Here is a 27,424-nt window from a genome sequence, read left to right as displayed (position 1 = left end):
TATATATGGGTTCTTTAACAAAGATTTCAAACCGTTTGAATTGTTTCATACAATATAATTTTTCTGCTTTTGTTCGTAATTCATTCACGGAGTGTCTTTATATTTATACAACCTCCAGGTGATGGCTGGAGATGCCCTGGGGTTACAACTGATCTCCAGGCTAGAGATTGGTTCACCTAGAGAAAATGGCTGGCTTGGAAGCTGGACTCTATAGCATTAGACCCCACTGAAGCCTCCCCTGCAAACTCTGCCTCCTCAGGCTCTATCCATCCAAATCTCCAGGTATTTCCAAATCCAGGCCCCACCCTGCGTGCAGCAATAGCATTGCCAGCTCCGGGTTGGGAGATACCTCGAGATTGGGGGGTGGGTGGGTGAAGCCTAAGGAGGGTGGGGTTTGGGGAGGGACAGGACTTCAGTGGGTATACTACCACAGAGTCCCCCTTCCACAGTGGCAATTTTCTCCAGGTGAACTGCTCTCTGTGGCCGGGAGATTGGTTGTACAGCTAGAGATCTCCAGCTGCCGCTTGGAGGTCAGAAGCCCCGACACAGCAGCAATGCACGGGACAGCTTTATATTTATACAACCTCCAGGTGATGGCTGGAGATGCCCTGGGGTTACAACTGATCTCCAGGCTAGAGATTGGTTCACCTAGAGAAAATGGCTGGCTTGGAAGCTGGACTCTATAGCATTAGACCCCACTGAAGCCTCCCCTGCAAACTCTGCCTCCTCAGGCTCTATCCATCCAAATCTCCAGGTATTTCCAAATCCAGGCCCCACCCTGCGTGCAGCAATAGCATTGCCAGCTCCGGGTTGGGAGATACCTCGAGATTGGGGGGTGGGTGGGTGAAGCCTAAGGGACCTTCCACAGCCTGCAGTTCAGCGTCTTAACCACTTGAGCCACCGCAGCTCCAGCAGTAAGTTACGCACATGCATATCTGCTGCTTCAGTCATTTATAGAAATCTCAACATCCGAGACGCTCTTGGGGCCCCCCCCCGAGCCGCAGGCTACCAAGAGGGGGGACGCAGTAGCTGTTCCTGCAGCCTTCTCCTCCGAGCAAAGGCCCTCAAATTAGCTCACGTCTCCTTGTTAAACGCAGCTTCGTAACGCAGTCCGACAGGCGCGTGTTGGCCAGGTAATCTTGCAAAGGGACGTCGCCCGTAGGGATGCTCAAAGAGCCCAGCATTCCCAGAGGAACGGGGAACCGCCCCTCCACTCCCCCCCCTGCCCCGCCCGCCACCCCTGCAGATGCCGATGCTGGAGGGTCACGACGGGGACCTCCTGGGAAGATGCCCAGCAGGCACCCACGGGCAACAGCTTTGTGTTACAGGCCCGGATGAGTGATCCTTGCGGGAGCCGCCGCTGGCGGCTTTCGAGCACACACAGAAGGCAGTCAAAAGTCCACGGCGTGAACTTGGAATGACCCCAATTGGAGAGTCACTGGCGGGTTCACGGAGAGGGCAGCTACATTTTATTAAACAACTAATGCTCTTAACAGATAACTTTTGGGAGAAGTGGGGGGGGGGAAGAGGCAGCCACTTCTAATCTCCCTCGAAGGGTTCAGCGCAGGCTGCAACAGGATACGGTGGGAACTCCACGCCACTATGAAAGCATGCGCTCCCCCTGTTTGGATTAAGGCAGTGGGTCTCAGTTTTTTCTTCTTCTTCTGGTACCTATTTCTAAACTTATTCTTGACGTCCAGGAGCCACTTACGGTATTAAATCCACGCTGCCTTCCCTCTCCCCCAGCATAAAATGCACGAGTATTTTTAGCATTCATGACTGGACAGTGTTACTGAGAAACAGCCTATATTTCATGTCTATTATGCATACACTGCGACAGCAAACCCAAGTTTGCCACTAAGCCTTTCCCAACTCACTCACTTCCTCCTCCTCTTCCATGACCTCATGACCAATGCTCCCTCTAAGCTGTGGAGTCTTGTGAACAAAAATTCTACTTTGTGAGCTCCTGGCACTAAAGTTGTGAGCGATCCATTTGGTTGCTGCATAAATTAGTTTGCTCTGGAGCCATCCTTTCTGAGCTAAGACAAAAATATCTGAGCTGGAGGCTAAAAAACTGTGAACTAGCTCACACCAACTCAGCTTAGAGGGAACACTGTTCATGACCCTCCTGAGGGGCTGCTGGGAGCCAGTTTGGGGAATGACTGGAGATGGGCTCAACCTGAAGAACAATGTAAGACCTTTCATAGGCCCCCAAAACCAGGCAGGATTTTATGCTGTTCACCACAAAGACGACCTGCACAAATTTGCTTAGCCTTTTACCTTCTGTCCGGATTTCTTCAAGTACGTGGTGGTGTACTTGGACCAAATTGGCAGGGGAGGCACAAATGTTGCCCCCCCCCCAAGCCCGATCTGGTATGACTCTCAACTTCCCCACGGCTAATTGAAAAAAACCAGACGTGCAACTCCTCAACCAACCTGTAGGGGGCGACAGGGCCGCCCTTCACGTTTGCATGCTGCCCTTCCTTTGTCCATGTGGGTCCTTGCTCTTTCAAGGCCGTGGCTGTGGTCAGTGCTAACTACTGCCAAACAGGCCAGCTACGCTGAACAGATGGAGCTGCCTCGTTACAGAGACCAAACGAGTGCCTGCGAGGGCGCAGTTGGCAGGATGGGGTAAATACACTAAAGCGCCGTCCAGAGACTGACGTGGTTAGTGATGGAGTGGATTGAGAATTCAGCATGCTCGAGATGGGGCCGTACTCTCAGAGAGAAGTGCATGCATTCTTCTAGAGCGCTGCTGGATCTGGCTTCACCGATGGACAGTCCATGTGTCATCTTTGGCACGGAACGCCTTGAAGCAATGTTGGCTGACTTGCCCAGATGCAACCCTTCTGCGGCAAACCCAGTTGGTAACCATGCTCTGGTTACATTCTTAAACCCACCTAGGACATCTGAGGGACCATCTGCTCTCACATAACAGCCTGTCCAACCGTTAATGCCTTACGAAGGAGCCTAATTCTGTACCCGCCTCTCCCAACGGGGCATCTTTCTCACATCTTCAGACTTGTTCGGATGGGTGGGAGTAATAAGAGTATTCCCCCCCAACTGGAAGCTTTAAGCACTGAGTTACCCTGTTTCCCCGAAAATAAGCCCTACCCCAAAAATAAGCCCTAGTAGGATTTCTATGCATTTGTGGTATAAGCCCTAGTGTGTCTTCTTGAGAAAAAATAAATATAAGACAGTGTCTTATTTTCGGGGAAACACGGTAGCTCTCAACTCCTGCCTCTCTCTTCCCTAGTCAATGCTGTCTGACCATTTGCTAATGAACACCTCTTCATTCTTCCTTTGCTAAAACCTTTCCATCATTCTCTTTCCATCATTTTTACCGTTCCTAACCGACAGCCCTTGAAGCAAGTTCCCTTCTCTTCTGCTGGAGTGGTCATTTTAACAGGTATGCTGGAGGTGACTGTTGGAGGGTCTTAAAACTTAAAAACAAACAAACAAAAAATTGGGATCAGCGGGCTTAGCCTCCAAATCCACCTGCCTGCTTAAAATTTAAAGCTGCCCTTGAGAGCTCTCCTTTGTCCGGCACTTTCTGCTCATGCCATGTTGCGACCTTATAAAACTGTTTCGTTGGAAAACAAGCTGCCCGAAGGCATGCCAGTGTACTTCTGAGAGCTCACTTATTACAGGGGACACTGAGTCCCGATCAAGCTGTTCCCTTGCCAGGGTTCAAATTCGCCAATCTCTTGGATTTACACAGAGAGAGAGGGAGAGAGAAGGGCCAATTTCCCAAATGAAGGCTCAGTTATTACCTAATGTGCACTAAAATCTTTGCAAGCTAGTCACTATGCAAAATTAGTTTCCGTAACACAAAGGCAAAATCCAGTCTGAGGCTTACCCGCCCCATGTAGTCGCCACGGCAGTACCAAATTAGATTGCTGGAAGAGAAACGTGGTGTTAAGCCAAGATTCACAAGGCGACTTACAACCTTGTATTTTTACTCCTCTTTGACCCCATTCCTAACTGAGCTAAACAGCCAGTGCAGGGGAATAAAAGGCCAGCTGCAGCTGGTTCAGCAAAAACCGAACCTCTCTAAGAAAACATCAAAATTTTAACTTGAAAGCTGAGCCTCCCTTGCAATATTTATAGCTTTCGGAACCTTTGTCACTCCGGCACAGTGAGCCAACTTTGATATTCCTTGTCTTGCTCTGGAGTCTGGAAGTATTACGTTGTCGAGATGGGTAGCTCAGCGACCTTCTTGAGGCTCCGACTCCCATTTCCAGTAAAGCCTGGAGTTTAACGCTGCACGCAAACCATTAGTTACGGTGGAGAGCAGCGAGCCACCATTTTGGATTTGTGACAGAATTCGGCTTGGTTCAGATGTGATGGGAAAACCATGGCCTGTTGCCATGTGAACAAGATTGGAGGAACCTCGGGCTTCTCCCTCCCCTCACATGTGGCTAGGTCATTACAGATTTTCAAGTTCACTGTCAGCCGTAGATGGCCCTGATGTCCAAGACTGCAAATGATGCTTTGCACTTTTCTGAGCAACCCCCCCCCACCATGCCCCCTCCAGTCAGCATCTCGGGTCTTCTTGCAGGTGCCTGCCCCCCAGATTGCCCCTTTATCTTCCAACCGGGCCAGGGCCCTCTCAGTTGTTACCAATGCTCCCTCTAAGCTGTGGAGTCCGCTGAGCAAAAATTCTACTTTGTGTGCTACCGGCATTAAAGTTGTGAGCGAGCGATTGGGCTACTGCATAAATTAGTTTGCTCTGGAGCCATCCCTTCCTGTACTAAGACAAAAATGGGTGAACTGGAAGCTAAAAAACTGTGAGCCAGCTCATACTAACTCAGCTTAGGGGGAACACTGGTTGTTACCCCCCACTCTTTGGAATCAGCTCCCTGATTAGGCCCACGCTCTGCAGGATCTTCCTGCGTTCCACAGGGCGTGTAAGGTCGCTTGCTAAGTAAGGCCTCTGGTTAAATTTTGTGGAACTACCCTATATCCCTGTTCCTGGTAACTGTGGACTGGCTTACTCTCTAGGGATTTGTTTATTTATACCATGGATGTTTAATGAATCTTTCATGGTTATTGTATTTGACCAGCTGATGCTTTTTGAACGTTTGGATGTGTTTTACTGAATGTTCATTGTGGAATGTTTTATTGTAAATTGCTCTGAGACTGTATAGGAGAGGAGGCGGCATAAAAATGTAGCAAATAAATAAAATAAAATAAATTCTGGGTTGCAGGGAAAACACAAACCCTAGTGGCCATTCCAATGTCTGCAGAGTTCGCTGTGAACCTGAGAATCCAATTATTTGGCAGAATGCGAAGGAAGGAGGGAACTAGAGTTGCCAATTCCCAGGTGGGGGCTGGAGATCTCCAAGAACTAGACCTGATCCCCAGATGACAGAGATCAGTTCCCCAGGACAAAAAAAGGCTGCTTTTGAGGTTGAACGCTATGGCATTATACCTCACTGAGGCCCCTCCTCAAAACCCAACTTCCCTAGGCTTCAGCCCCAAACCTCCAGGAATTTTCCAACCCGAAGCTGGCAACCCTAGCGCGAAGGATGGGAGCGTGTGAACTCAATGATCCCCCCTCGGTTTACATCAGAGTCAAGCTTTGTGTGCAACGAGCAACAGTAGAGAAGATTACCTTCCCCCACAAAAAGCCACCATGCCGGTTTAGCAAGAATGGGCTTCAATATCGCCCGACAGCAGGAAAGATTTAGACCAGCCAGTTATTTATTTCCTTCACTTACGTACCTTGGCTGTCTCCTGAATGGGGACCCAAAGCAGCTGTCCTGCTTCTCCTCTCCTCTGCTCTGTCTCCATAACCTACCCTATGAGGCAGGTTAGGCTAAGATTCACCCAGGGTCACCTGGCCAACTTCCCTGGCAAAGTGGGGATTAGAACCTAGGTCTCCCTTCTTTGAAGTTCTTTCAGTCGGCCCACCAGAGAGAATAGGGATCGAGACGGGTAGCCATGTCAATAGCAGCAGAAAAGAGCAAGAGTCCAGTGGCGCCTTGAAGAGAGAGCCAGTTTGGTGTAGTGGTTAAGAGCGAGGACTCTAATCTGGGAGAACCGGGTTTGATTCCCCACTCCTCCTCATGCAGCTGCTGGTGTGACCTTGGGTCAGTTGTAAGTTCTTTCAGAGCTGTTCTCTCAGGGGCAGTTCTCGAGAGAGAGCTCTCTCAGCCCCAGCTGCCTCACAGGGTGTCTGTTGTGGGGAGAGGAAGGGAAAGGGAAGGGAAGCTGCTCAGAGACTCCTTCGGGTAGTGGTGGGGGTATAAATCCAATCTCTTCTCCAACTAACACCATTTGCGGCTTTTGCTCATACCCTGCCACAAATTTTGTTAGTGCTACTGGACTAAGGCACTGCTGGACTCTTGCTCTTTTCTGCTGCAGAGAGAAAACGGGTTTTGACTCCCCAGGAGAAGAGCTGCAGCCCCACAGTATACACACCCACACACTAATATACAGGCATGAGAAGATTGTCTTGGTGCCCAACATAAAATAAAACAAACAATCAAAATATAGATTCAGGTGGGTAGCCGTGTTGGTCTGAAACGCTAGAACAAAGTTGGAGTCCAGTGGAACTTTAAGACCGTCAAAGTTTCATTCTGGGTATAAGCGTTCGTGTGCACCTGGATGAGGTGTGCCTGCACACGGAAGCTTGCTCCCAGAATGAAACTTTGTTGGCCTTAAAGGTGCCACTGGACTCAAACTGTAAACAAAACATACAGAACTTTCCACCCCTGTAAACAGCACATCAAATAATGGAATCGCAATTGGTGTGAGATTGTGCGCCGATTTCAAAGCAGAAAGCAGCTCCGGCTCAAACCGAAGACTTAGACAACTTTCCCCCCAGCCCCACCTAGCACTGGCAAAGCCTGTTAGACAAAAGTAAAAAGGATATGCATTAAGAGGGGATATGACTAAGAGAGATATGGACATGTATTGTGTGATATAAATCCATAGAGATTCCAGCGATTCCTAGAGAAACATAACATCACTTCCAGGGATATGACTAAGAGAGATATGGACATGTATTGTGTGATATAAATCCATAGAGATTCCAGCGATTCCTAGAGAAACATAACATCACTTCCAGGGCAACATAACATCACTTCCACGTCTGATGCCACCGCTGTGACGCTCCCCTCCCCAGTTTGGCAACCCTAACTTTACTGCCCTCAGTTTGCTGGAACACCTTTTCGGATAGCTAAGAAGCGCCACTGCTCTCTTGTGTCCTTCAAATTCCTCCTCCAGCAGCCACTTCTTTTGTGAAACCTTCGGTTCCAACCTCTGCAGGCACAAAACTCCTGGCCTCCTTACTGAGACAAAGCCAAAATAACTGCCTGCCACCTGTGCATACTATCCCCATATCCTGCCTTCTCTCCACCCTCACCTTGGCTGAAATTTAATTTGAAAGCTCCTTGGGGCCAGGCCTGTCTTTTTTGGCATGAAATCCCGCAAACAGTTACAGAGCTGTACAGATCACTCCTGAAGGGGGCGAGAGGGCACAGAATGGGACCCCCAAGGGGATTTTAATGGCGGTTAGAGGTGGGACGTAGGTTTCCAATCATTTCCAAACCGGCTTGCAAAGAGCGAGCAGCTGTTTGCTCCTTGCCCAGCCGATGAAGCTGTTTTGAATAAAATGCCACCAGATGTTTGGTTTCACTGTGGAAACACGACTATACGTGCGCGTGCACATGTGCACACGTTTCACTGGTACAAGTTACAAGGACACCAAAGCTTTAAGTTAGAGGGTGGAGATGAATCCTGAAAAAGACTTAAAATTTATTCTGTGGTTTAAAGTTCAGCCTTGAACTGTCATCTCTGCCTGAGAAGCCCTCGGAGGAGGAATAATTTTGGGATTTAGTACTGCCGAGCCTAAAAGAAGAAATTCAAAGATCGAAATTCAAAGGGGGGGGGGACACGGAGTGACACCAATAATTCAAACAGTTTCTATGCAAGCGGTGGAGCCTCCATGGCGGACGGAATGGAAATTCCTCCAGGTGGCCACATGTAGGATCAAAACACTTCATCACAGAGAGAGAGAGAGAGAGAGAGAGAGAGAGAGAGAGAGACAGAAAAATCGGCTAATCTCTGAGGAACAATACTGCAGGAATGGACTGAAGTGAACTTTGATTAACCTGGGCTTTTGTGCCAATTTAAATACACAGAACCTCTCCACTTGAAAGAAGCCATTCACCCACTATGCGCTCCAAGATGCATGGAAAAACCATTATGGGAATAATCAACGCAGTGATTACTAGGGTGGGGGGGGAATCTATACAATGGCAAAACCAGACAGAGCTCATAAATGGGGCGGTGTGCAGTTTCTGGCAGGCCTGTTATTTCTTTTAAAGGGGCAATTAAAACTGAGCCTTGCAGGGCTGCCCAGACCCAGAAGGGCCTGTTGTTATTTGAAGCGTGTGAACAACCAGCTTTTCAAGGAACTATGTAACGGAGGGGAGACTGGGGGTGGGGGTGGGGGACAGAAATGCATAAATCCAAGTATTCCCAGACATCTGTGAAGACTTTGGGCTGTCTCAGCAACTCAGAACTGATGCCGTGTATCCAAAGATGGGAAAATGTCTGGCTCTTCTGAAATCAGGTGGAAGGTTTTAGCCGGAAGAGCAGACAGGCTAATTAATCATCGGCTCTTTGCAGACCGGACCCAAGGAGGGTGAGGATCACAGGGTGATGTGCTGACCAGGCTTTTCTCACAGTGAGAGGGGACTAGTCCTCCACTGGACTGAGCTGAGTCTTTAAAAGGGGTTCCCCGAAACATGCCAGATATGTAGCAACCGGTGTTCCCTCTAAGCTGAGTTAAGTGCGAGCTAGCTCACAGTTTTTTTAGCCTCCGGCTCACACGTTTTTGTCTCCGCTCGGGAAGGGATGGCTCCAGGGCAAACTAATTTATGCAGGAGCCATATCAGCAGCTCACAACTTCAATGCCAGTGAGCTCACAAAGTAGAATTTTTGCTCACAGGACTCCATCGCTTAGAGGGAGCCTTGGGAGCAACGTATGGATGGACGGCGACACGCACTCTCCTGATGGATTCCAAACCCAGCTTTGGTGAGTGGGGAAAATGAGACTGTAGGTAAATGCGATATTGGGGACCATCAGAAAAGCACACGGAAGACACAGGACAAGTCATAATGCCAACTGTACAAGTTGTGTATGATCCGAGTCCGGGAGCATCTTAAAGACCAACAAGGACCGCCTCTCCTCACATGTTCCCCCAAGGGCACCACGGTCGGGGACGCAAAATCTCCTGGACATTCCATGCCCCAGAAACATCACATTTGCGGTTACCAGGGCTAGGGCGTTCTCGGTGGCGGCTCCTACCTGGTGGAATGAGCTCCCAGAAGAGATCCGGGCCCTGCGGGACTTGGTGCAGTTCCGCAGGGCCTGTAAAACGGAGCTCTTCCACCAGGCCTTTGAGTAGGAGCCGCTGCCGCCATCGTTACGGCATCATCATCACGTTGCCATCGTCCCCCTTATTGGTCCCGCAAACTGACCACCCCCAGAGCGGGGACTATTGGGGGTGCGAGACGTGCCTGGCAGAGAACAACGCTGTACGGACGTATACTGTCGCTGCTATATTGATTGTTGTTATTGTTGCTTGTTGTTAGTATTTTTAGAACCCCATCTTGAATTTTATAGTTAACTAATTTCGGAGCACCGTAAAGTAAATTTTAGTGTACCGTAGTTATTGTATTTTATATTATTCTGTACTGTTTTAATGTTTTAACTTGGGCGTTCGTGCCCCTTGTGAGCCGCCCTGAGCCTTCGGGGAGGGCGGGATATAAATTTAAAGATAGATAGATAAAAAAATAAAAGAATCCCAGGGTGTAAGCTTTCGAGAGTCGAAGCTCCCTCCCTCAGATAAAAGCAGGAGTGGAGATCAGTGTTCCCTCTAAGCTGAGTTAGTGTGAGCCGGCTCACCGTTCTTTAGCCTCCAGCTGACACATTTTTGTCTTAGCTCAGGAAGGAGGGCTCCGGAGTAAACTGATTTATGCAGTAGCCAAATCGCTTGCTCACAACTTTAATGGGAGTAGCTCACAAAGTAGGATTTTTGCTCACAGGACTCCACAAGCTCAGAGGGAGCATTGGTGGACATCCCTGAGCCCTTATATCCCGGTCAGAAAGTGGGAGGGGTGTTGTAAAGAAGGGAGTCAGGATGAAAAGATACAACGGCAAGATGTAGTCAGCTTAATCAGAGCAGGGGACGAATGATTAGGGGCAGAAAATTAGCATCTGTAATGAGATAAGAATCCTATGTCCCTCTTCAGCCCGAGGGGGGGGGGGTCCGCTGTTCTGAATTTGTGAATGAACCCAAGCTCAGCAATCTCGCTTCCTAATCTCCAAAGCTCTCTGTTGGAGGACTGCCGCTCTAAGGTCACCGGTGGAATGTCCTGGAAAATTAAAATGTTCTCCCACTGGTTTTTGAGCGCTGTGACTTTTAACGTCAGGATGATTACCATTTTGCATTAGATCAACATGAAAACAATCGCTGTTTATGACTCATGTTGTAAAAACAGACATCAAGAAGAAAAAGAACATGAAAACAATACATTTAAAAAGAGGCACAATGGCATCCATCAAACCTTTAGAATGAAACCATAAATAGACAGGATGGAACAAAAAAGGAGGGTGTCTGCTGGGTTTACTCTATATTTCCCCACTTTCTCTGTCTCTCCCTTTGTACTTAGGTACTTCAGGGTTTTTTTGGCATATTGGAAGGGTAATCTCTCTATGATTGGCTGATAAACAGCAGTCTACCACAACAGTACAAGGCCATTCTGCAATGGGGCTGTAACAGAAACAATTCTGATGAGAATAATCAAAACAATGTCTTAAGTAGCCGGTAGACTGTCAATTGCTATAGTTTACTAAATACCATAATTCGCTGTATTATGTACTGAATTTTTATACCGGAATGGCAATACAATTTCACTGTATTATGCACTGTATATAGGGACTGTTTTCACTAATCATACTGCATTGCATTGCATATATTAATATTTGGTTTGCATGCAGTTAAGTATATCAGCCTTTCCCCCCCTTTGTGTGGCCTCTGGTACTCAGTCCCTTTTGTGGTTTCCTAAAGGGGTCTCCTCCCCTTCACTCTTTAGCCTTCCACTTGCCAAGAGCTAATTTGGCCGCACCAGCTGACGTCTGCTTAAAAGCAGTCATACACAAAAGGGCACTGCAGCGGCATCGAGAGCCAGTTAAAAACAACAGCAGTAACATCCACAGCACCCGAATCCCATGTAACCATTACTCCCAGCTTACACTACACAGAGCTACATAGTTCTGTTTAGATTCTGTATTGATACAGTCATCTATAAGCTATTAACAACAAAAACAGGGTCTCAGGATAATACATCGACAAAGCTGCAGAAAGAGGCTAAGAAGTTTCTTAAGGCCGCACAATGTAGCACCACACTCCCCCAACAGAGACTTCCACAAGTTCAAAGACCTCTGCCCAGAATATAATTTACAAAAATAAATAAAGAAAAAAACGATCAGGAAAATTCCAGTTGACGTTTCACCTGTAATATAGGCCGCACTTGGGTTCTTCATTCGGGCTGTAAACCAACAAGTTATAAAGCCACACAACTCAGGTACAGCGCAGAACACAAACTGTGGTTTGAGCTTCCAAACTCACCAGAAATAAGCCACAGTCCAGAGTCACTTGTCTGGCTTTGGTCTCCCCATCTACTCAGCTTCATATAGTCCATTCCCAGACCTGGTGTTCGGCAGAACAGTGGGAGTGACCGTGGTTTGTTTGTACAGACGTCACTCCCAAAGTTGGCACATGACACGGTTTGCAACAACCTATTTCAAAACCATCGAACCCAGTTCACCGGCCAGTCCTGAAGCCTCAATTATGTGTGTTCGCACAGTACCCCAAACCATAGTGAAAACCTGTTGATTGCTGCATGGTGTGAACTTAAGCCAAAGACTATGGAGCACAAACATTAAACTGTGTGGATAGTCAAGATTGCGAGGAACATCTAAAATAAAGTTGGGGCCAGAATTTTCCAGTTTTAGTTACTTGCCCCAGCAGGGATACATTTTCCCTTCTTAGATATCCCTTGGTCTTCTGAAGCATCAGAGGTGACCAAAATTGCCAAAGAATGAATAAGCAGAGTAAACTGTGCTGAAGTCTTGGCTCCCTGCAACGTGGATACAAGTAACGAAACAGTCACTGTTACCTTTGCAGCAGAGTTTGACACTCCGTGCGTGACGTTCCTGATAAGGCCACCAACGTTTCCGTATTTTATCAGCCCGGTGACACCTTCCGAAACGTCGTTCAGGAGACCCATTGGGTTGCCGAGGAAATCCACAGAGCCTAGGATTCTCGCTGCTTGGCTGAGCAGTTCCTATGAAAGGACACCAAGACGTCATTCACAATCAGTTCGCTGAGCTCGGCACATTTGGTACAACTGCCCTTTCACGACCATGTTTTTGGCTGCTTCACGCATGAAGAGGGTGGATTGCAGAATTCGAAAAGGACCGAAAAGATCATTGAGTCTCATCTTCTGCTGCAAGTTAGGATTCCCTACTCAATAGCTCACCCACCGGCCAACATACGGAAAGTTGAGTGTTCCGGAGTAAAAGCAACTGAGGCATAGATGAGAATCCCCCCCGCCCCAAATCACTTGATGTGTGTTTTTGTTTGCAATACTGCTGGTTTAGATGTATTTTAAAAAGGAGCTGGATGCATTGATGGAAGACGGGTCTGCTGGCTATTAGCTGAGGCAGCTGAACGGGACCCTCCAGGTTCAAAGGCAGAATGCCTCTGAAAGGGAGATACCGTCAGCAGGTGAGGATTATTGTTTGCAGACCCTGCCAGCGGACTTCCCTTGTCGTATCTGATGGGCCGCTGCTAGAAAAAGGACACCTGACCAGATGGATAATGGGTCTGTTCCAGCATAGCGACCTTTCTGCTTCCCCCCACCTCATGGCAGCCCCCAACGTGCACCCAGTTCTTTCCCAGTGTCTAAGGGAGCAAGGTGGAACCTTTCTTGGAGGCTTGGAGTCACTGGGGACTTTAGAGCATTCTCCCGGTCCCTTGGGGGCCTCTAACCCAATGCCACTCACTTCTTGGAAGTGCTTCAAAATGTCATTAACGATGAACTCTTTCGTCTCATAAGGGTGGACCCTGGTGAAGGGATCCAAGTTGATCACGGCGTCTTCAAATCGAATCAGAGGGAAGCCCAGGGTGCTCTTCAGTGCCTGTGCAAACAAAGAATCGGGGTTACTGTTTTACGCTTGTCGTTCCAGGCCAAAGCACCCCAGAGTTATGCACAGCTTAGAGCCGAGATAGATACACCAGAGGTCATTTCGGGGGGGATCGCGGGGGATCGCAGTCCCCCCGGGTGAGGTACGGGGGGCGGGGCACATGACGAAGCCCCGCCCCCTGCTTCCGGCCGCCCTGCTTCCGGCCCTCATTCAGCCAGGAGTAGGCAGGAGAAGAGGGAGGGTAAGTTGCTTCCTCCCTGCCTCTCCCCACCCCTGCCTGCCTGGGGCCAGGGAGGGCCTTCGCGGGGCTTCCTTGCACTCCCGCCGGCCTTGCAGGTCCACCGCCGGGCCCCTCATGGGGCTCAGCAGTGGAGCTGCAAGGCCCGCGGCGGCGGCCAGGACCGTTGGGGGCAGGGTGTGTGGCCTTATGACACACTTCCGGTGATGTCAGGGTGTGTGGCATATGCTAATGAGTTATGCTAATGAGTTCACCTAGCTCTTTTTCTACGAAACAACCCCTGAGATACACTGACTTAAAACAGGTTTGCAAATGATACAATGGCTGCTAGTCGTGATGGATATCTGCTGGGGAGCATGGGCGGGAGGGCAATGCTCCCTCTAAGCTGTGGAGCCTTGTGAGCAAAAATTCTACTTTGTCAGCTGCCGGCATTAAAGTTGTGAGCCAGCAATTTGGCTACTGCATAAATTGGTTTGCTCTGGAGCCCTCCTTCCTGAGCTAAGACAAAAATGTGCGAGCCGGAGGCTAAAAAAACTGTGAGCTAGCTCACACTAACTCAGCTTAGAGGGAACACTGGCGGAAGGATGCTGGACTCGATGGGCCTTTCGTCTGATCTGGCAGGGCCCCTTTTATGTCGTTATTATGATACGCCACAAAAACTCTGTGACATCTTGAAAGTGTCTCAGGGGAGGCTTCTCTATGAAAAGGTCAGTAAATGCCCCCCCCCTCCCAAGGGAAGCAAAAAAAAAAAAAAAGGCAGGGAGTGGACCTCAAAACTTTTTGTTACATTATCACATGCGGTGCATATCGTCAAAGTCAAGGATCAATACCTTGAGGTCCAGGGGTAGCTTGCTGGAAGTGAAGACACTCAGCTTTATCTGCGGCACACTAATCTTGAGGTTTTCAAAATAATATCGCTTCTGGGCTTCTTGATCCACAGGCTTTTCGTGAAGGTTCTCGTTGTAACTTTCAACCTCTGCGGTCGACAGCAAACAGAGTCATTAATATGTGTCGGCAGGTATCTATTTCACTACTGCAAATGTTGAAAAAGGAAGTGACGGCCTACAAATGCCTAGTGAAGGAAAAGGGACTGTGGATGGGACGTATGCGTGTTAAGACTCTGCATGTTTGCTGGATGTCAAAACCCTGCTGCCGCTTCGCTGTTTTCTCCGGATGAATTACCATTTCTTGTCATTATATCCACACTCTGCATCATGCTTAATATGCTATGCCCATTCAGTTCTTTGTAATCCTGGTCCCGGTACATTCCTTATTAGATGTTTCCTCATATCAAGGAGGTGGTGGACATCTAGGAGGATGCAGCTGACTGAAAACAACTCAGTAGGGTTTTTCCCCCCTCTTTTTTTTGTTATGTATTTTGTTTGTGTGTGTGTGTATGTCTGGAAGTCATGATTGACTTCTGGCGACCCCTAGTGGAGCTTGGACGTTTCAGAGAGGTGCCTTGCTATTGCCTTCCCTCTGCGTCCCAGCCCTGGTATTCCTTGGAGGTCTCCCATTCAAGTACTTGTCAGGGTTGGCCCCGCTTAGCTTCCACGCTCTGACGAGATTGGGCTTGCCTGGGCTATCCAGGTCAGGGCAACCCAGTAGGGTTTTCAAGGCAAGAGACCAACAGAAGTGGTTTGCCATTGCCTGCCTCTGTGTAGCGACCCTGGAGTGTTTGGCGGTCTCCCATCCAAGTACCAACCGGGGTTGACCCTGCTTAGCTTCTGGGGTCCGATGAGATCGGGCTAGCCTGGGCCATGCAGGTATGGGCTGTATCGACCTACACTGTGCTTATTAGATGTCTCGTCATATAGCCTGTTATTGATTGATACTGTGTAGTCCACCTTGAGTCTCAGGGAGAAAGGTGGACTGAAATTTGCAGTAAATAAAGTTTCTCTACAAGACAAAAGTTTGGGCCTCCAATTTCTCCCACGCTTGAAAGACAGAATCCAATCCTTGCTCTGTGGAAGCCTTGCCTTATCCAGAAGTTCTTTCTAGTCTAACATATCTCTGTTTAAAACTAAAGAATGCCCCGCATGTTTTAACAAACACATAACACATTGCTTTTATAAGCAGCTGTCACTGAGCACAATTCCCCACATCTTTGGGAAATACTGAATGATGGACACAAGGAAAATCTGACTGCTTCAGAGATGAGAATGGGTTGAAACAGGATGAGAAGAGACCTGGCGTGGCTAAGAGGTGCTGTCGAACCATCAAAACTCTTCCTACTGAGACGATGGGCCCTGCTGGCAAAACACTTTCAAACACTTTTTCACATGAACGCATGAAACTGTCTTATACTGAAGCAGACCCCTGGGGCCACCAAAGTCAGTATTGTCTACTCGGACTGGCAGCAGGTCTCCAGGGTCTCAGGCAGAGGTCTTTCACATCATCTACTGCCAGATCTTTTGACTGGAGATATCGGGGATTGAACCTGGGCCTTTCTGCATGCCAAGTGGATGCTCTACCACTGAGTCACAGCCCCTCCCTTTGCGTGCAGGCAGCGCTGGTCTAACTGTAGTACCTGATTCGGCCTGATCGTAGCCAAAGAAACTCAGAAGCTTCAGAAGCAGTTTCTCCTCGATTTGGACTGTGAACCTGCGAGCTGTGATCATCAGGTGCTGGAGAGAAACACATGACAATATATCATTTGGTTATGCCATCAAGGTATATTGTACCAGAAGATCACACAAGGAGTGTACAATCCGAATGCACCCACCAAAGATTCCCACGACACAAGGAGAAAGCCAGCACCTATCATTTTAAGATCTGCGGTCACGAACTTCAGAACTCCAGGGCTTCCACTAAAGGGATGCCGATCGAAAACAAAGGCAGTGGAAGGATCCAAGTCTTTTGCCAAACACATACCGCACAGGACAGGAGTGGCCAGTGTTTTAAAAGTGTCCTTGGTTGTCCTGAGATAACAGCAGGCTGGATCCTACCCACCCACAAGTGGAAGAAATGGGAGGAGCCAGATTTTCTCTCTCTCTAGTTTTAACAGCCCGGACCCACTGCTGAGCTCTGGGAGGACATTTGCCACCTAGAATGGTACCATGCACTGTAGTAGCCAGAATGAAGCATAGCCAATATCCTCGAAGAAGAAGAAGAGATTGGATTTATACCCCACCCTTCACTACCCAAGGGAGTCTCAGAGCAGCTTACAAACTCCTTTCCCTTCCCTTCCCCACAGCAGACACCCTGTGAGGTAGGTGGGGCTGAGAGAGCTCTTTCCAGAGCTGTCCTTGAGAGAATAGCTCTGACAGAAAAACAGGTTGCTTACCTGTAACTGGTGATCTTCGAGTGGTCATCTGTGCATTCACACCTATGGGATTCAGTGCGCATGCGCTGGATCAATCGGCATTGTAGCAAGCTCTTTAACGGATTTTCGCGCCCAGTCCCTTGGGCATGTGCAGGAACCCCCACTGCGCATGCCCAGAGGGGAGGGCACGGACATCCTGCCAGTTCCTTCAAACCGCCGCAAATCAACCCCTATGGAAAATGTAGAAGCTGACAGCAGCGGGGAAGGAGGGCGGGTGGTGTGAATGCACAGATGACCACTCGAAGATCACCAGTTACAGGTAAGCAACCTGTTTATCTTCGACGTGGTCTCTGTCCTTCACACCCATGGGAGATTAGCGAGCAGTAGCCTACCTGGAGGAGGGTGCTGGCAGGTCCTTACTGCGTAGCCAAAGATAAGATGTGACGTCCCATGTTGGTACTAGAGTTCTTTCGGACGTCTAGGGCATAGTGCCTTATGAAGGTGTTAGGCGTAGCCCTGCTTTGCAAATGTCCGTCAGGGGCACTCCCTGGAGGAAGGCAGTGGAAGCTGCAACAGCTCGGGTTGAATGGGCCCTGATAGGGCCAGGCAATGGCTGTTTGGCAATCAGGTAGCAGAGGCAGATGAGACCCGCAATCCACCTTGAGAGGCGCTGAGCCGTGATGCGAGTCCCCAGCCTTGATGGTGCGTACGAGACGAATAGTTGGGAGTCACGTCTCATTGGGCGGGTTCTGTTGAGGTAGAACAGGAGAGCCTGTGCATATCGGTGCCGACGTGGATCAATGTCGAGAGCTTCTGATACCGTTGACGTCGACGACGGGGAAGGAGACGGAGAAGGCTCTCCATCCATTTGATGACTTAGGAGCTCTACCGTTTCGATGTCGGAGTAAGGATGCTCAATTTGGTGGACAGGGGAATCCAAGACATGGATGGTCGGTATCGGTGGAGGGCCTCGGGCCTCCAGTATCAATACTGCCGATGGAGCGGGAGGCACTTTAGGGGCATCACCCAGTGCAGACACCGCTACCTTCCCCTTCTTTGCCACCTTAAGGGACTTAGAGGAGCCCTTCTTTGCGGACTTGTGCTCCTTACTTGGTTTGGCCTTCTTTTTCTAAGTTTAAGTCGTTGCAGTAGTCGTGTGGTTAGCAGTTTGTTAATCTAGCTCTAGGTTATTGCTTCCAGCTGTGCCATGTAAAGCTTCTGTCTTCTGTTTCCCATTATATGTTGCAGCTTTACTAGCTTTGTTGTTAAGATCAATTCTTACGCTGTCTGCTTCATAATGTTATTTCATCCTATATTTTTTAAACCATCGTTTCCACTCTTCATTTGCAATTTATTGGATTATACATATCTATTACATATCACGCGCTTATTGCTTTGAGAGTCCTCCTAACAAAAATGATAAGAACGACAATCCAAAATAAAACACTGTAAAACGTTTTTTTTAAAGTCTATAAAAGTGAATAAGAAAGAAGGGGCGGGGGGGGGGGGGAGCCCGAAGGCCCGACTGAGGTAAAGCGGCAACCTCCCCCCTCAGTAGAAAATACAGGTTTTGAAAGAACAAACGAAGAAAAGGAATGAACTGAGGAAAAAATTCAAAGAGCCGTGAGGCAAAAAGCCAAAACACGCGAACCGATCAGACCGACGAAGAAAGAGGTCTTTCCAACACGGCGGTAAGAAAGGAACTGATGGGATGTCCGCGCCCTCCCCTCTGGGCATGCGCGGTGGGGGTTCCTGCGCATGCCTGAGGGACTGGGTGCGAAAATCCATTAAAGAGCCTGCTACAATGCCGATCGATCCAGCGCGTGTGCACTGAATCCCAGGGGTGTGAATGCACAGAGACCACGTCAAAGATCTTTGGCTTGCCCAAGGTCATCCAGCAGGTGCAAGTGGAGGAGTGGGGAATCAACCCTGGTTCTCCCAGATTAGAGTCCGCACACTTAACCACTACACCAAAACAGAGCTACTGTCTCACACAAGGGCATTACGTTTGACTTTATAGAACATCTGAAAATATCTGACTGCAGGTTTCATATCAATTCAAATGCAAGAAAGAAACACAAAGAAGCTCACTTCTGCCCAGTTTTGTATCGAGCTAAATGCTACGACATCCTATACGAGTGAAGCCCACCCACAGAGACCCCCAACTTTGAATGCAGAGAGGAGGTGGATGATCACCACTGGAGACAGGGACTTCTTGGCAGTGGCACCTTGAGTCTGGAACTCCCTTCCCGCAGCAGCTCGCCTATTCCCACCCTATCCAGTTCTGCACAATGGGCAGAAGACTTCTCTGTCCACTCAGGCTCTCAGCTGCTGTGATTTCTCCCCCCTCCCCCCCTTCTGCCTTGTACCGCTTCAATTTGATTGCCAATTTGTTCCTGTCTAGACTAGGTGCCGGTTCCATTGATTACTTTCTGCCTTTTGGGCGTCACATTTTATACATGACTTTTCTGCTGCCCTTCGTATACTTGCTTTGACTTTTTTATTCCATTTTACGATCCTAGTGATCTGGTGACTTCTTAAATCTGAAGCTACGTTAGAAGCCATCTGGCAAAAGTCTTTGTGGGGATGTTCATTTATTCGGTAAAACAAACAAACAAAACTGTCAGTGGCCAAAATGACATTCGGTTGGCTGGATTACCTTGTATATATCAGTTAAAGGGCTCTTACTGGGAAATTTCATGGCATTCAATTGCAGGGCAGGGCCCGTCTCGGCAATTTCATTTTCGTTGGTTTGGGGGGTCAGAAAGAGTATGAAAGGCTGAGTGGTCCCGATGAGCTGGTTGTCCACCTAAACAAGGAGGAAGAAGAATAATAATAAGAAGAGATTGGATTTATACCCCGACCTTCACTCAGAGTCTCAGAGCAGCTTACAAACTCCTTTCCCTTCACCTACCCACAACAGACACCCTGTGAGGTGGGTGGGGCTGAGAGGGCTCCTTGGGAGGGTAGGTGGGGCTGAGAGAGCTCCATGAGAACCGTCCTTGAGAGAACAGCTCTGAGAGAACTTGTAACTGACCCAAGGTCATCCAGCCAGCTGCAAGTGGAGGAGTGGGAGATCAAACCCGATTCTCCCAGATTAGAGTCCACGCACTTAACCACTACACCAAAGACAGGTGCAGACAGGCATTAATAAGCTTCCGAGCTGTAGAGTAAGAGCCCCCAGCCTTTTTGGAGACTGTGGGCACCTTTTAAATTCTGACACAGTGTGGTGGGCACAGACACAGAACGGCTGCCAGAAGATCGCTGCTGCAGGAGCTGGAGCTGGTCACAAAACGGCAGCCGCAGCTTCCCTCCAGTCACACAGTGAAGATCCTTGTGCTCTGGTGGCAGCTGCTGCCAAAACAGCATCTCTAAACATCTGCAAAGTCATTATCTCCAATGGCCAATCAGAAGCCTTGCTGGGTAAAAGCCCCACCTGCTTTCTAAAAACACTCGTTGGGCGCCACGAAAGGTGCCACGTTAGGGACCCCTACTGCAGAGCCAACTGGCGAAAACAGAGCCCCAATCCACATGGCAGAGCTTTTGCAGAGGGGATGACAAACGGGAAGGAGGAGAGGAAGGAAATTGCATTGGGCATGTGCGTAGGTGCATGCACAGGCATAGACATCAAGGAGATCTGTGGCACCTTGGATCCTAACGAAGATACTGTGGCATAAATCTGGGAAATATCAAAATGTTGGTCCTGTGAGAAAACCCACAGGTTGACTGCACTTTGTGCGAAATTCTGTGCAGCAGCCTGCAAAACCTGACCGAACATTCAAGCAAGTAAGGAAAGTGTGATATAAACCAATATATAATAGATATAATTTTATAAATTTTAAGTCTTAAAAGTTAAAATCCTTCTTTCATAATATATCCCTATGCATTATTGGAATGCTATTTGCAATTTCTTATACAAAGTTTATTATAGTTTTATCTGAAACTTTTAATGATTTTGGGCGATGGACTATGGTATATTTTATTCTGTGTTTCATGGTGGTGTAATACTGTAATAAATGACTTTGGACTTACTGTGGCATAATCTACCTGTAGGCTCGTGACAGCAATGGGAGACTGCTTCCATTACAAACACCAAAAAGAACACAAGAGTACGCTCCTCATTTGAGAACGCTTTTCCTTGCCTCGAGGATGCAGTCTTCTTAAGATAAGTATTTGCCAACAAGCTAAATGGTGGACCGTAGGACCCAACAGGTAATTCCAGCCGCTCACCTGAGCAGACTCTTGAATCCATTCCAAAGCCACACAGTTCAAAATCCCCTTTGTTTACTCTGGGGCTGGCTTTATTTGAAAAGTGTTCTTGTTAGAGAATCCACCCCTTCCCTTACCTGCACATCCTGTATGCTCAGCTCAAGCACTTGACTGGAGGACAGCTGCGTGAAATGGACGTTAATGCCGGTGAAACTTGCAAATATCAGCTCTTCCGGGACTTTATTAACTAAAGATAAACCGATGCCTCCTTCCAGTTTCAGCTGAACCTGTGGACGGAACGAGAAATGAATCAAAATCACAGCATTTCTTTGTTGAAATCAGAACCCCAGCTGGGATTTTGGGGGTGGGGGTTCGTTTTGTTTGGGTTTTTCTTCTTTCCCTGTAAGATCTGGGGTTCTTAACTAAAATGGCCCACCAAGCTATTTTTTTAAAAAAAATGGTGGACCGTAGGACCCAACAGGTAATTCCAGCCGCTCACCTGAGTAGACTCTTGAATCCATTCCAAAGCCACACAGTTCAAAATCCCTTTTGTTTACTCTGGGGCTGACTTTATTTGAAAAGTGTTCTTGTTAAGAGAATCCACCCCTTCCCTTACCTGCACATCCTGTATGCTCAGCTCAAGCACTTGACTGGAGGACAGCTGCGTGAAATGGACGTTAATGCCGCTGAAACTTGCAAATATCAGCTCTTCCGGGACTTTATTAACTAAAGATAAACCGATGCCGCCTTCCAGTTTCAACTGAACCTGTGGACGGAACGGGAAATGAATCAAAATCACAGCATTTCTGTGTTGAACTCAGAACCCCAGCTGGGATTTTTGGGGGTGGGGGTGGGGGTTCGTTTTGTTTGGGTTTTTCTTCTTTCCCTGTAAGATCTGGGGTTCTTAACTAAAATGGCCCACCAAGCTATTTTTTTAAAAAAAAATGCAGGAGGATTTGTGGCGTGAAACACATTCATAGCACTGGGTGAGACGTGCTCATTGGCATGTGGATCTCTTGCGTGACGTGCGGTTGGGCCGGGTGGTCTTCACAGCCCACTTTTTGCTGTTTTAGTTTCGGCAGGCTGACATGGCCACCCCTTTGGTATTTTGCAACCCCGTGCTCTTGAAGACCCCCTCGTATAGCCCAGAGGAGCCTGATCTCATCAGAGCTTGGAAGCTAAGTGGGGCTGGTACTTGGATGGAAGGCCACCAAGGAAGACTGGGGCTGCTATGCAGAGGAAGGCAACCCATCTCTGATTGTCTCTTGACCTGAAAACTTTTGAGACCGCCTATCATGATCTGGGCTGTGCTACCAGAGGCCTACTAGGCCCAGAGAGCCTGGCTAGCAGTAGGTGAGGCTGGGCCTACAACTCCCAGAAGCCCCTGGGAGGTTTTGGAGCCAAAATGGACCAATAGGAAAAGAGGAGGGCTTGGAATAAAAGTTCTGGAGCAGCAGGAAGAGTTGTTCTTTCTTCCAGAGGGCAGAGCCAGAAGAAAGGCTGCTGCAGGGGAAAAACCCTCATCCTGAGGGAGGGGTGAGTAGTGTATGGCCTCTTGAGATAGTGAGCTAGGGAAAGTAAATTTAGACGTGTTAGGGCATTTGATTTCTTTTCTTTTCACCCACTTACTGTTATTATTCTGCACCTTGTTGTTTGACCTCCTATAAAATAAAACCTTTTTCTTGTTTCACTCTGCGTGGTCCTCACGCCTATTAATCGGCCAAAAGGGAGGTCTGAAGGTCTTGGGAGGGTACTCTGGGCCTTCTCAAGGGAACCTAAATCCAGAGTGGTGGCAGCGTCAGGTGACACCCCACCTGAGCCGTGACACCACCTCTCCTGATATCCCCCCCGAAGGGCACTGAGATCAGCAGTTAAGAATTTCCTGGTGGTTCCCGGCCCCAAAGATATCCGTCTGGCCTCGACCAGGGCCAGGGCCTTCTCAGCCTTGGCCCCGGCCTGGTGGAACTCTGCCGAATTGCATCTGTGCCCTGTTCGATCTATTCAAGTTTTGCAGGACATGTAAGGCAGATATGTTTCCAGGCCTCTGGTTGAGGCCAGCGACGGTTTCCTACTTCTGCCCGGCACCCTCACTCCCTCTCTCCCCCCAAAAATCTGAATGCTAGACATGCCGTCTGTTCTTGGAATGTTTTAAATACATTTGTTGATTGCCTAATATTGTTTTAATATTGTTTGCAGTGTTCCCTCTAAGCTGAGTTAGTGTGAGCTAGTTCACAGTTTTTTCGCCTCCGGCTCACACATTTTTGTCTCCGCTCAGGAAGGATGGCTCCAGAGCAAACTAATTTATGCAGGAGCCAAATGGCTCGCTCACAACTATAATGCCAGTAGCTCACAAAGTAGAATTTTTGCTCACAAGACTCCACAGCTTAGAGGGAGCATTGATTGTTTGTGGTTTTCAACTGGCTTTATAATTTGTATTGAACTATCCTGTTGTAAACCGCCCTGAGCCCCACATAAGTGGGGAAGGGTGGTCAAGAAATTCAGTGAAATAAATAAATAATAAATATGGGGTGGAACTTCACGAGGTTGCCATGAGTCCACTGTGACTCGACAGCACGCTTTACCTTTTGTGGCCAAATGTACTGGAGATCGCACCTCCAGACTGAGAGTGTCGAAGATGTCGAAACAGCTGGACAGGGTGGAGTGGGGACTAGATCAGGAACCTGGCAGTACACACGTGGACCCACGACATGGCACTGTTTCCCCAGTCAAAATCACCTCCCCAAAGCAGCTATTAGCAGTTCAGTTCTAGTAACTTTCTTTTCCCCTAACCGCAGCTTTGATGGAACCGGTTCTGAATGGAGTAATGGTAACTGAGCAGACTGCTAAGCTCTCCTTCCTTCACACCCCTTGCTGAGCAAAACTGCTGCACTGTGACATGCTGTGATTGCTGACTCCTGAGTTTAGCCTAGGATCTGAGCTTTGCGCTCGATGGAGAGAAAGTGGTATGCGACTGCTTTTCAAAGGGATGAGGAAACAGAGAGAAACAATGGCTTCACTCACTTCCAGTTCTTGCTCTGCGTCTGGATTTTTCAGCTTCCACAGATCTTGCTCCAGCGTGAGCAGCTCGTCTCCTTCGTATGAGAAACGATCATTTCTGCGTTGGTTGAAGTCTGTTATCTAATACAGAAGGCATTATTAGGATAGCTGTCTTCCTGAGATCCACCGGGACACACAATCCTCCCTATATTATAAAGCAGTAAGACGCAAACTGCACGCAATGCGCCCCTACAGTGTTTGGACGGCTCGCCTGCCCGTCAACAGCTTGGCCACGTCCCATTGGCCACGTCGTTTGAGTCCCGCCATGCACGCAGCTTCCCGTGGCCTGCGGAGGATTCGGAGGACACCCGCAGCCGCCTGGCTCGGTGAGGAGAGGGGGAGAGAGCCGAGCAGAGGAGAGGCGCGAGTCGAACCGCGGCCGCCTGGGTCGAGCCCGAGAGGGGAAGGGGGCGAGAGCCGGGCGGAGGAGAGGCGCGAGTCGATCGACAGCCTCCCCAGCATAGCATTGGCCTTCTTTATTGCCGTCACACACTGTCTCGACATTTTCAGTGAGTTATCTACTACAACTCCAAGATCTCTCTCTTGATCAGTCTCTGCCAGTTCCATCCTGAGTTTAGCCTAGGATCTGAGCTTTGCGCTCAATGGAGAGAAAGTGGTATGCGACTGCTTTCCGAAGGGATGAGGAAACGGAGAGAAACAATGGCTTCACTCACTTCCAGTTCTTGCTCTGCGTCTGGATTTTTCAGCTTCCACAGATCCTGCTCCAGCGTGAGCAGCTCGTCTCCTTCGTATGAGAAACGATCATTTCTGCGTTGGTTGAAGTCTGTTATCTAATACAGAAGGCATTATTAGGATAGCTGTCTTTCTGAGATCCACCGGGACACACAATATTCAATATATCTTGAATGTGACACAACGCGTGAACCTGTAAAGATCTTATGACCCGGCCTGATCTCTAAGAGAGTGTTCAGGTGCCCTTTTTGGCCACAGGCGGGCTGTTTTATTGATGTTGATTGTATGCTTTTCCTGTATTTTTGTTGGCAGCCCCCATTTCTTTCTGAAGATGCAGCAAGAACATCCTTATATGACAATCTCTCATGACAGAATGTCAATTAGATAGCATTTCACAGATATCCAGTTTCTAGTGTGACAATTGCGACATACAGACTGTATTCAGACAAACCGTAATTTGCGCAACAGGTTCTGGTTAGTCTATGGACACAACAAATGGTGGTTCACGCATGAGCTTCAATTTGCCTGCTTCTTCTTCCTCCCTCTCCCACCTGGGAAGGTACCTTTACCATGCTGTCCCCACCTGTAACCAGGTAACGCAAAGCAGTGACACTACTAAAACTGAGTTTGTAAATTCAGAAATCACACTACAATTAATCCAAACTGCAGTTAAAAAACAACAATAGGTAGAAGCTCTGGATTCAAATTCTGGTTTGGTGCCAGCTAACAGCCTCCGATTTTCTAAAAACTTTGTTTTCAGATGTCACAAGGAATTGGAGTTTGAACAAAGTACAGTGCAACTTCGATTGACAACTAAACGCAGCCTTCTTTGTTTCATTTGCAATTCAAGTGCTTGTGAGTTACACAGAGATTGCCCATCACCTGTAAAACCCGGGTCGGCCCATCGGGAATGACTCTGGCTACAAGGATGCCAGACCCTGGCCGCATCTTCTGATTGATGAACTGCTGCTCTGGAGGAACCGGGCTTAACATTTCCAGAGAAGTGTCCGGACCTAGGACGACTTCCGCCCCGTCGCGAAGCCCAGATATGCCCCCTTTAGTCTAGGAGGAAAAGGAAATCATTAACAAAGGGAGAAAGAAAAGGAAGGAATGCTTAGTCGCTTATAGGGGAGGGGCTGTGGCTCGACGGCAGAGCATCTGCTTTGCATGCAGAAGGGTCCTGGGGTTCAACCTCCAGCATCTCCTGTGAAAAGGATCAGGCAGTAAGTGATGTGAGAGACCCTCCACTTGAGCCACTGCCAGCTAGAGCAGACAACACTGACCTCGATAGATCAACAGACTGAATCACATGTCCTTAACGCACACGCTGAAATAATTTTAGATCAAGAGCTTGCACGTCTTCAGGCCTGTGTATTGGATCATTGCCTGTTTCTACAGGAATCTGTCCAGAATTGCATCAGAAGCCCTGCTGTGTGGGACACCTCCCCCCCCCACCTTCTGAACTAAGGTGGATGGCAAACAGAGAGAATGCCCTCTCCACAGTCTCCCCCAACCCCACATGCACAATGGTTTGTCCGATCCCAGACTGTTAACCTTCAGGTGCCAGGGGGCGTCTGGTTGTTAAGTCAGGAGTTCCGTTTCATGCTGTGGCCGCCGGTTCTCTCTACCAACATGTTAACATCCCGTCTGCATAGCACATGCCCACGGCCGTGTTTTATCTGCCGCCTGGATTGCTTCAAAATGCTTTCCTGCCATTTTTCATCGGCTCCTCTGGATCTGTTCTCCATTTGCCGCTTTCGCTTGGGCTTTAATTTATTCGCTGTTTTCGATAGCGTTATGGATCCCTAATCGTCCTGGCTTTGTATTTTAATTTGGTACACCATCTTGAGTGCCCTTAAGGGAAGGGGCACCCTATAAATATCTCAAACGGATGACAAGCGAGCTGCTCGGAGAACATCTCTTTGCCTTTCCTGGTTCCCTGGGGAAACTGACTTACAGCCTGATGCCTGCTTACTCATCTGTAACACTCTCTGGTAGCATTCATTGTGTGGGGCCAAAGGACGCACAAAAGGGAACACAAACTATAGTAAAAGCGATAACATTACAGAGTTAAAGCACGTAAAAACACATGAAAAACACGTAAGCACCCCTGTGTATAAATTGGAGTTCTTAATCTGTATATCTGAATAATGTTTGTTTTTTAACTGGATCGGGTCATGGACCCTAATATAATAAATTACTAATCCCCCCTCCCCCCCCCAAAAAAAAGTAGCAGAAGACTTTCAGGTAACGTCCGACTTGCCTTGAGATGTCCAACTTGCCTCAACTAGGGCCAGGGACTTCTCCGCCCTGGCCCCTATCTGGTGGAATGAGTTCTCATATGAGATCAGGGGGCCCCCGTGGGACATACTACAATTCTGCAGGGCCTGCAAGACGGAGCTCTTCCGCCAGGTTTTCAGTCGAGGCAGTGGATATCCCCCCCCCCCTTTCTGGTTGGCCTCCCATCAGTGTCCTGGATTCGAAAAGCTACCTGGGAATCCCACACTCCTGTTCCATCTTAACTGCTGAGACATCTGATTAGATCTTGCACGGTATTTTATGACTGTTGTATTGTTTTAATTCGTTGTTTTAAATTGGTTTTAATTGTTACTGTAATTTGTATTGACATTGACGGAACCTGCCCTGAGCCTGCTTGTGGGGAGGGTGGGACACAAGTCCAATAAAATAAATAAAAATAAATAAATAATTGCAGCCCTTGCTCATCGATTCTCAC

General features: G+C 48.4%; 1 protein-coding gene across 1 annotated transcript in view; it reads right to left on the bottom strand.

Annotated features, from left to right (window-relative positions):
* LOC107124080 (vacuolar protein sorting-associated protein 13D-like) overlaps positions 1-27,424 on the bottom strand; it is a gene marked incomplete at its 5' end in the record, with an annotated part of 92,050 nt that overhangs the window by 41,870 nt on the left and 22,756 nt on the right. Inside the window, 8 exons of the mRNA XM_015427468.1 lie at positions 12,199-12,366; positions 13,088-13,222; positions 14,297-14,442; positions 15,997-16,093; positions 19,391-19,540; positions 21,078-21,227; positions 24,672-24,788; positions 25,573-25,752. Of these exons, the coding sequence (XP_015282954.1) occupies positions 12,199-12,366; positions 13,088-13,222; positions 14,297-14,442; positions 15,997-16,093; positions 19,391-19,540; positions 21,078-21,227; positions 24,672-24,788; positions 25,573-25,752 (1,143 nt within the window). The remainder of the gene's footprint in view (positions 1-12,198; positions 12,367-13,087; positions 13,223-14,296; positions 14,443-15,996; positions 16,094-19,390; positions 19,541-21,077; positions 21,228-24,671; positions 24,789-25,572; positions 25,753-27,424) is intronic.

This window comes from Gekko japonicus, unplaced genomic scaffold, assembly GCF_001447785.1.
Source record: "Gekko japonicus isolate JY-2015 unplaced genomic scaffold, Gekko_japonicus_V1.1 scaffold3345, whole genome shotgun sequence".
NCBI classification, from domain to species: domain Eukaryota; kingdom Metazoa; phylum Chordata; class Lepidosauria; order Squamata; family Gekkonidae; genus Gekko; species Gekko japonicus.
This window is presented reverse-complemented; position numbering and strand designations above follow the sequence as displayed.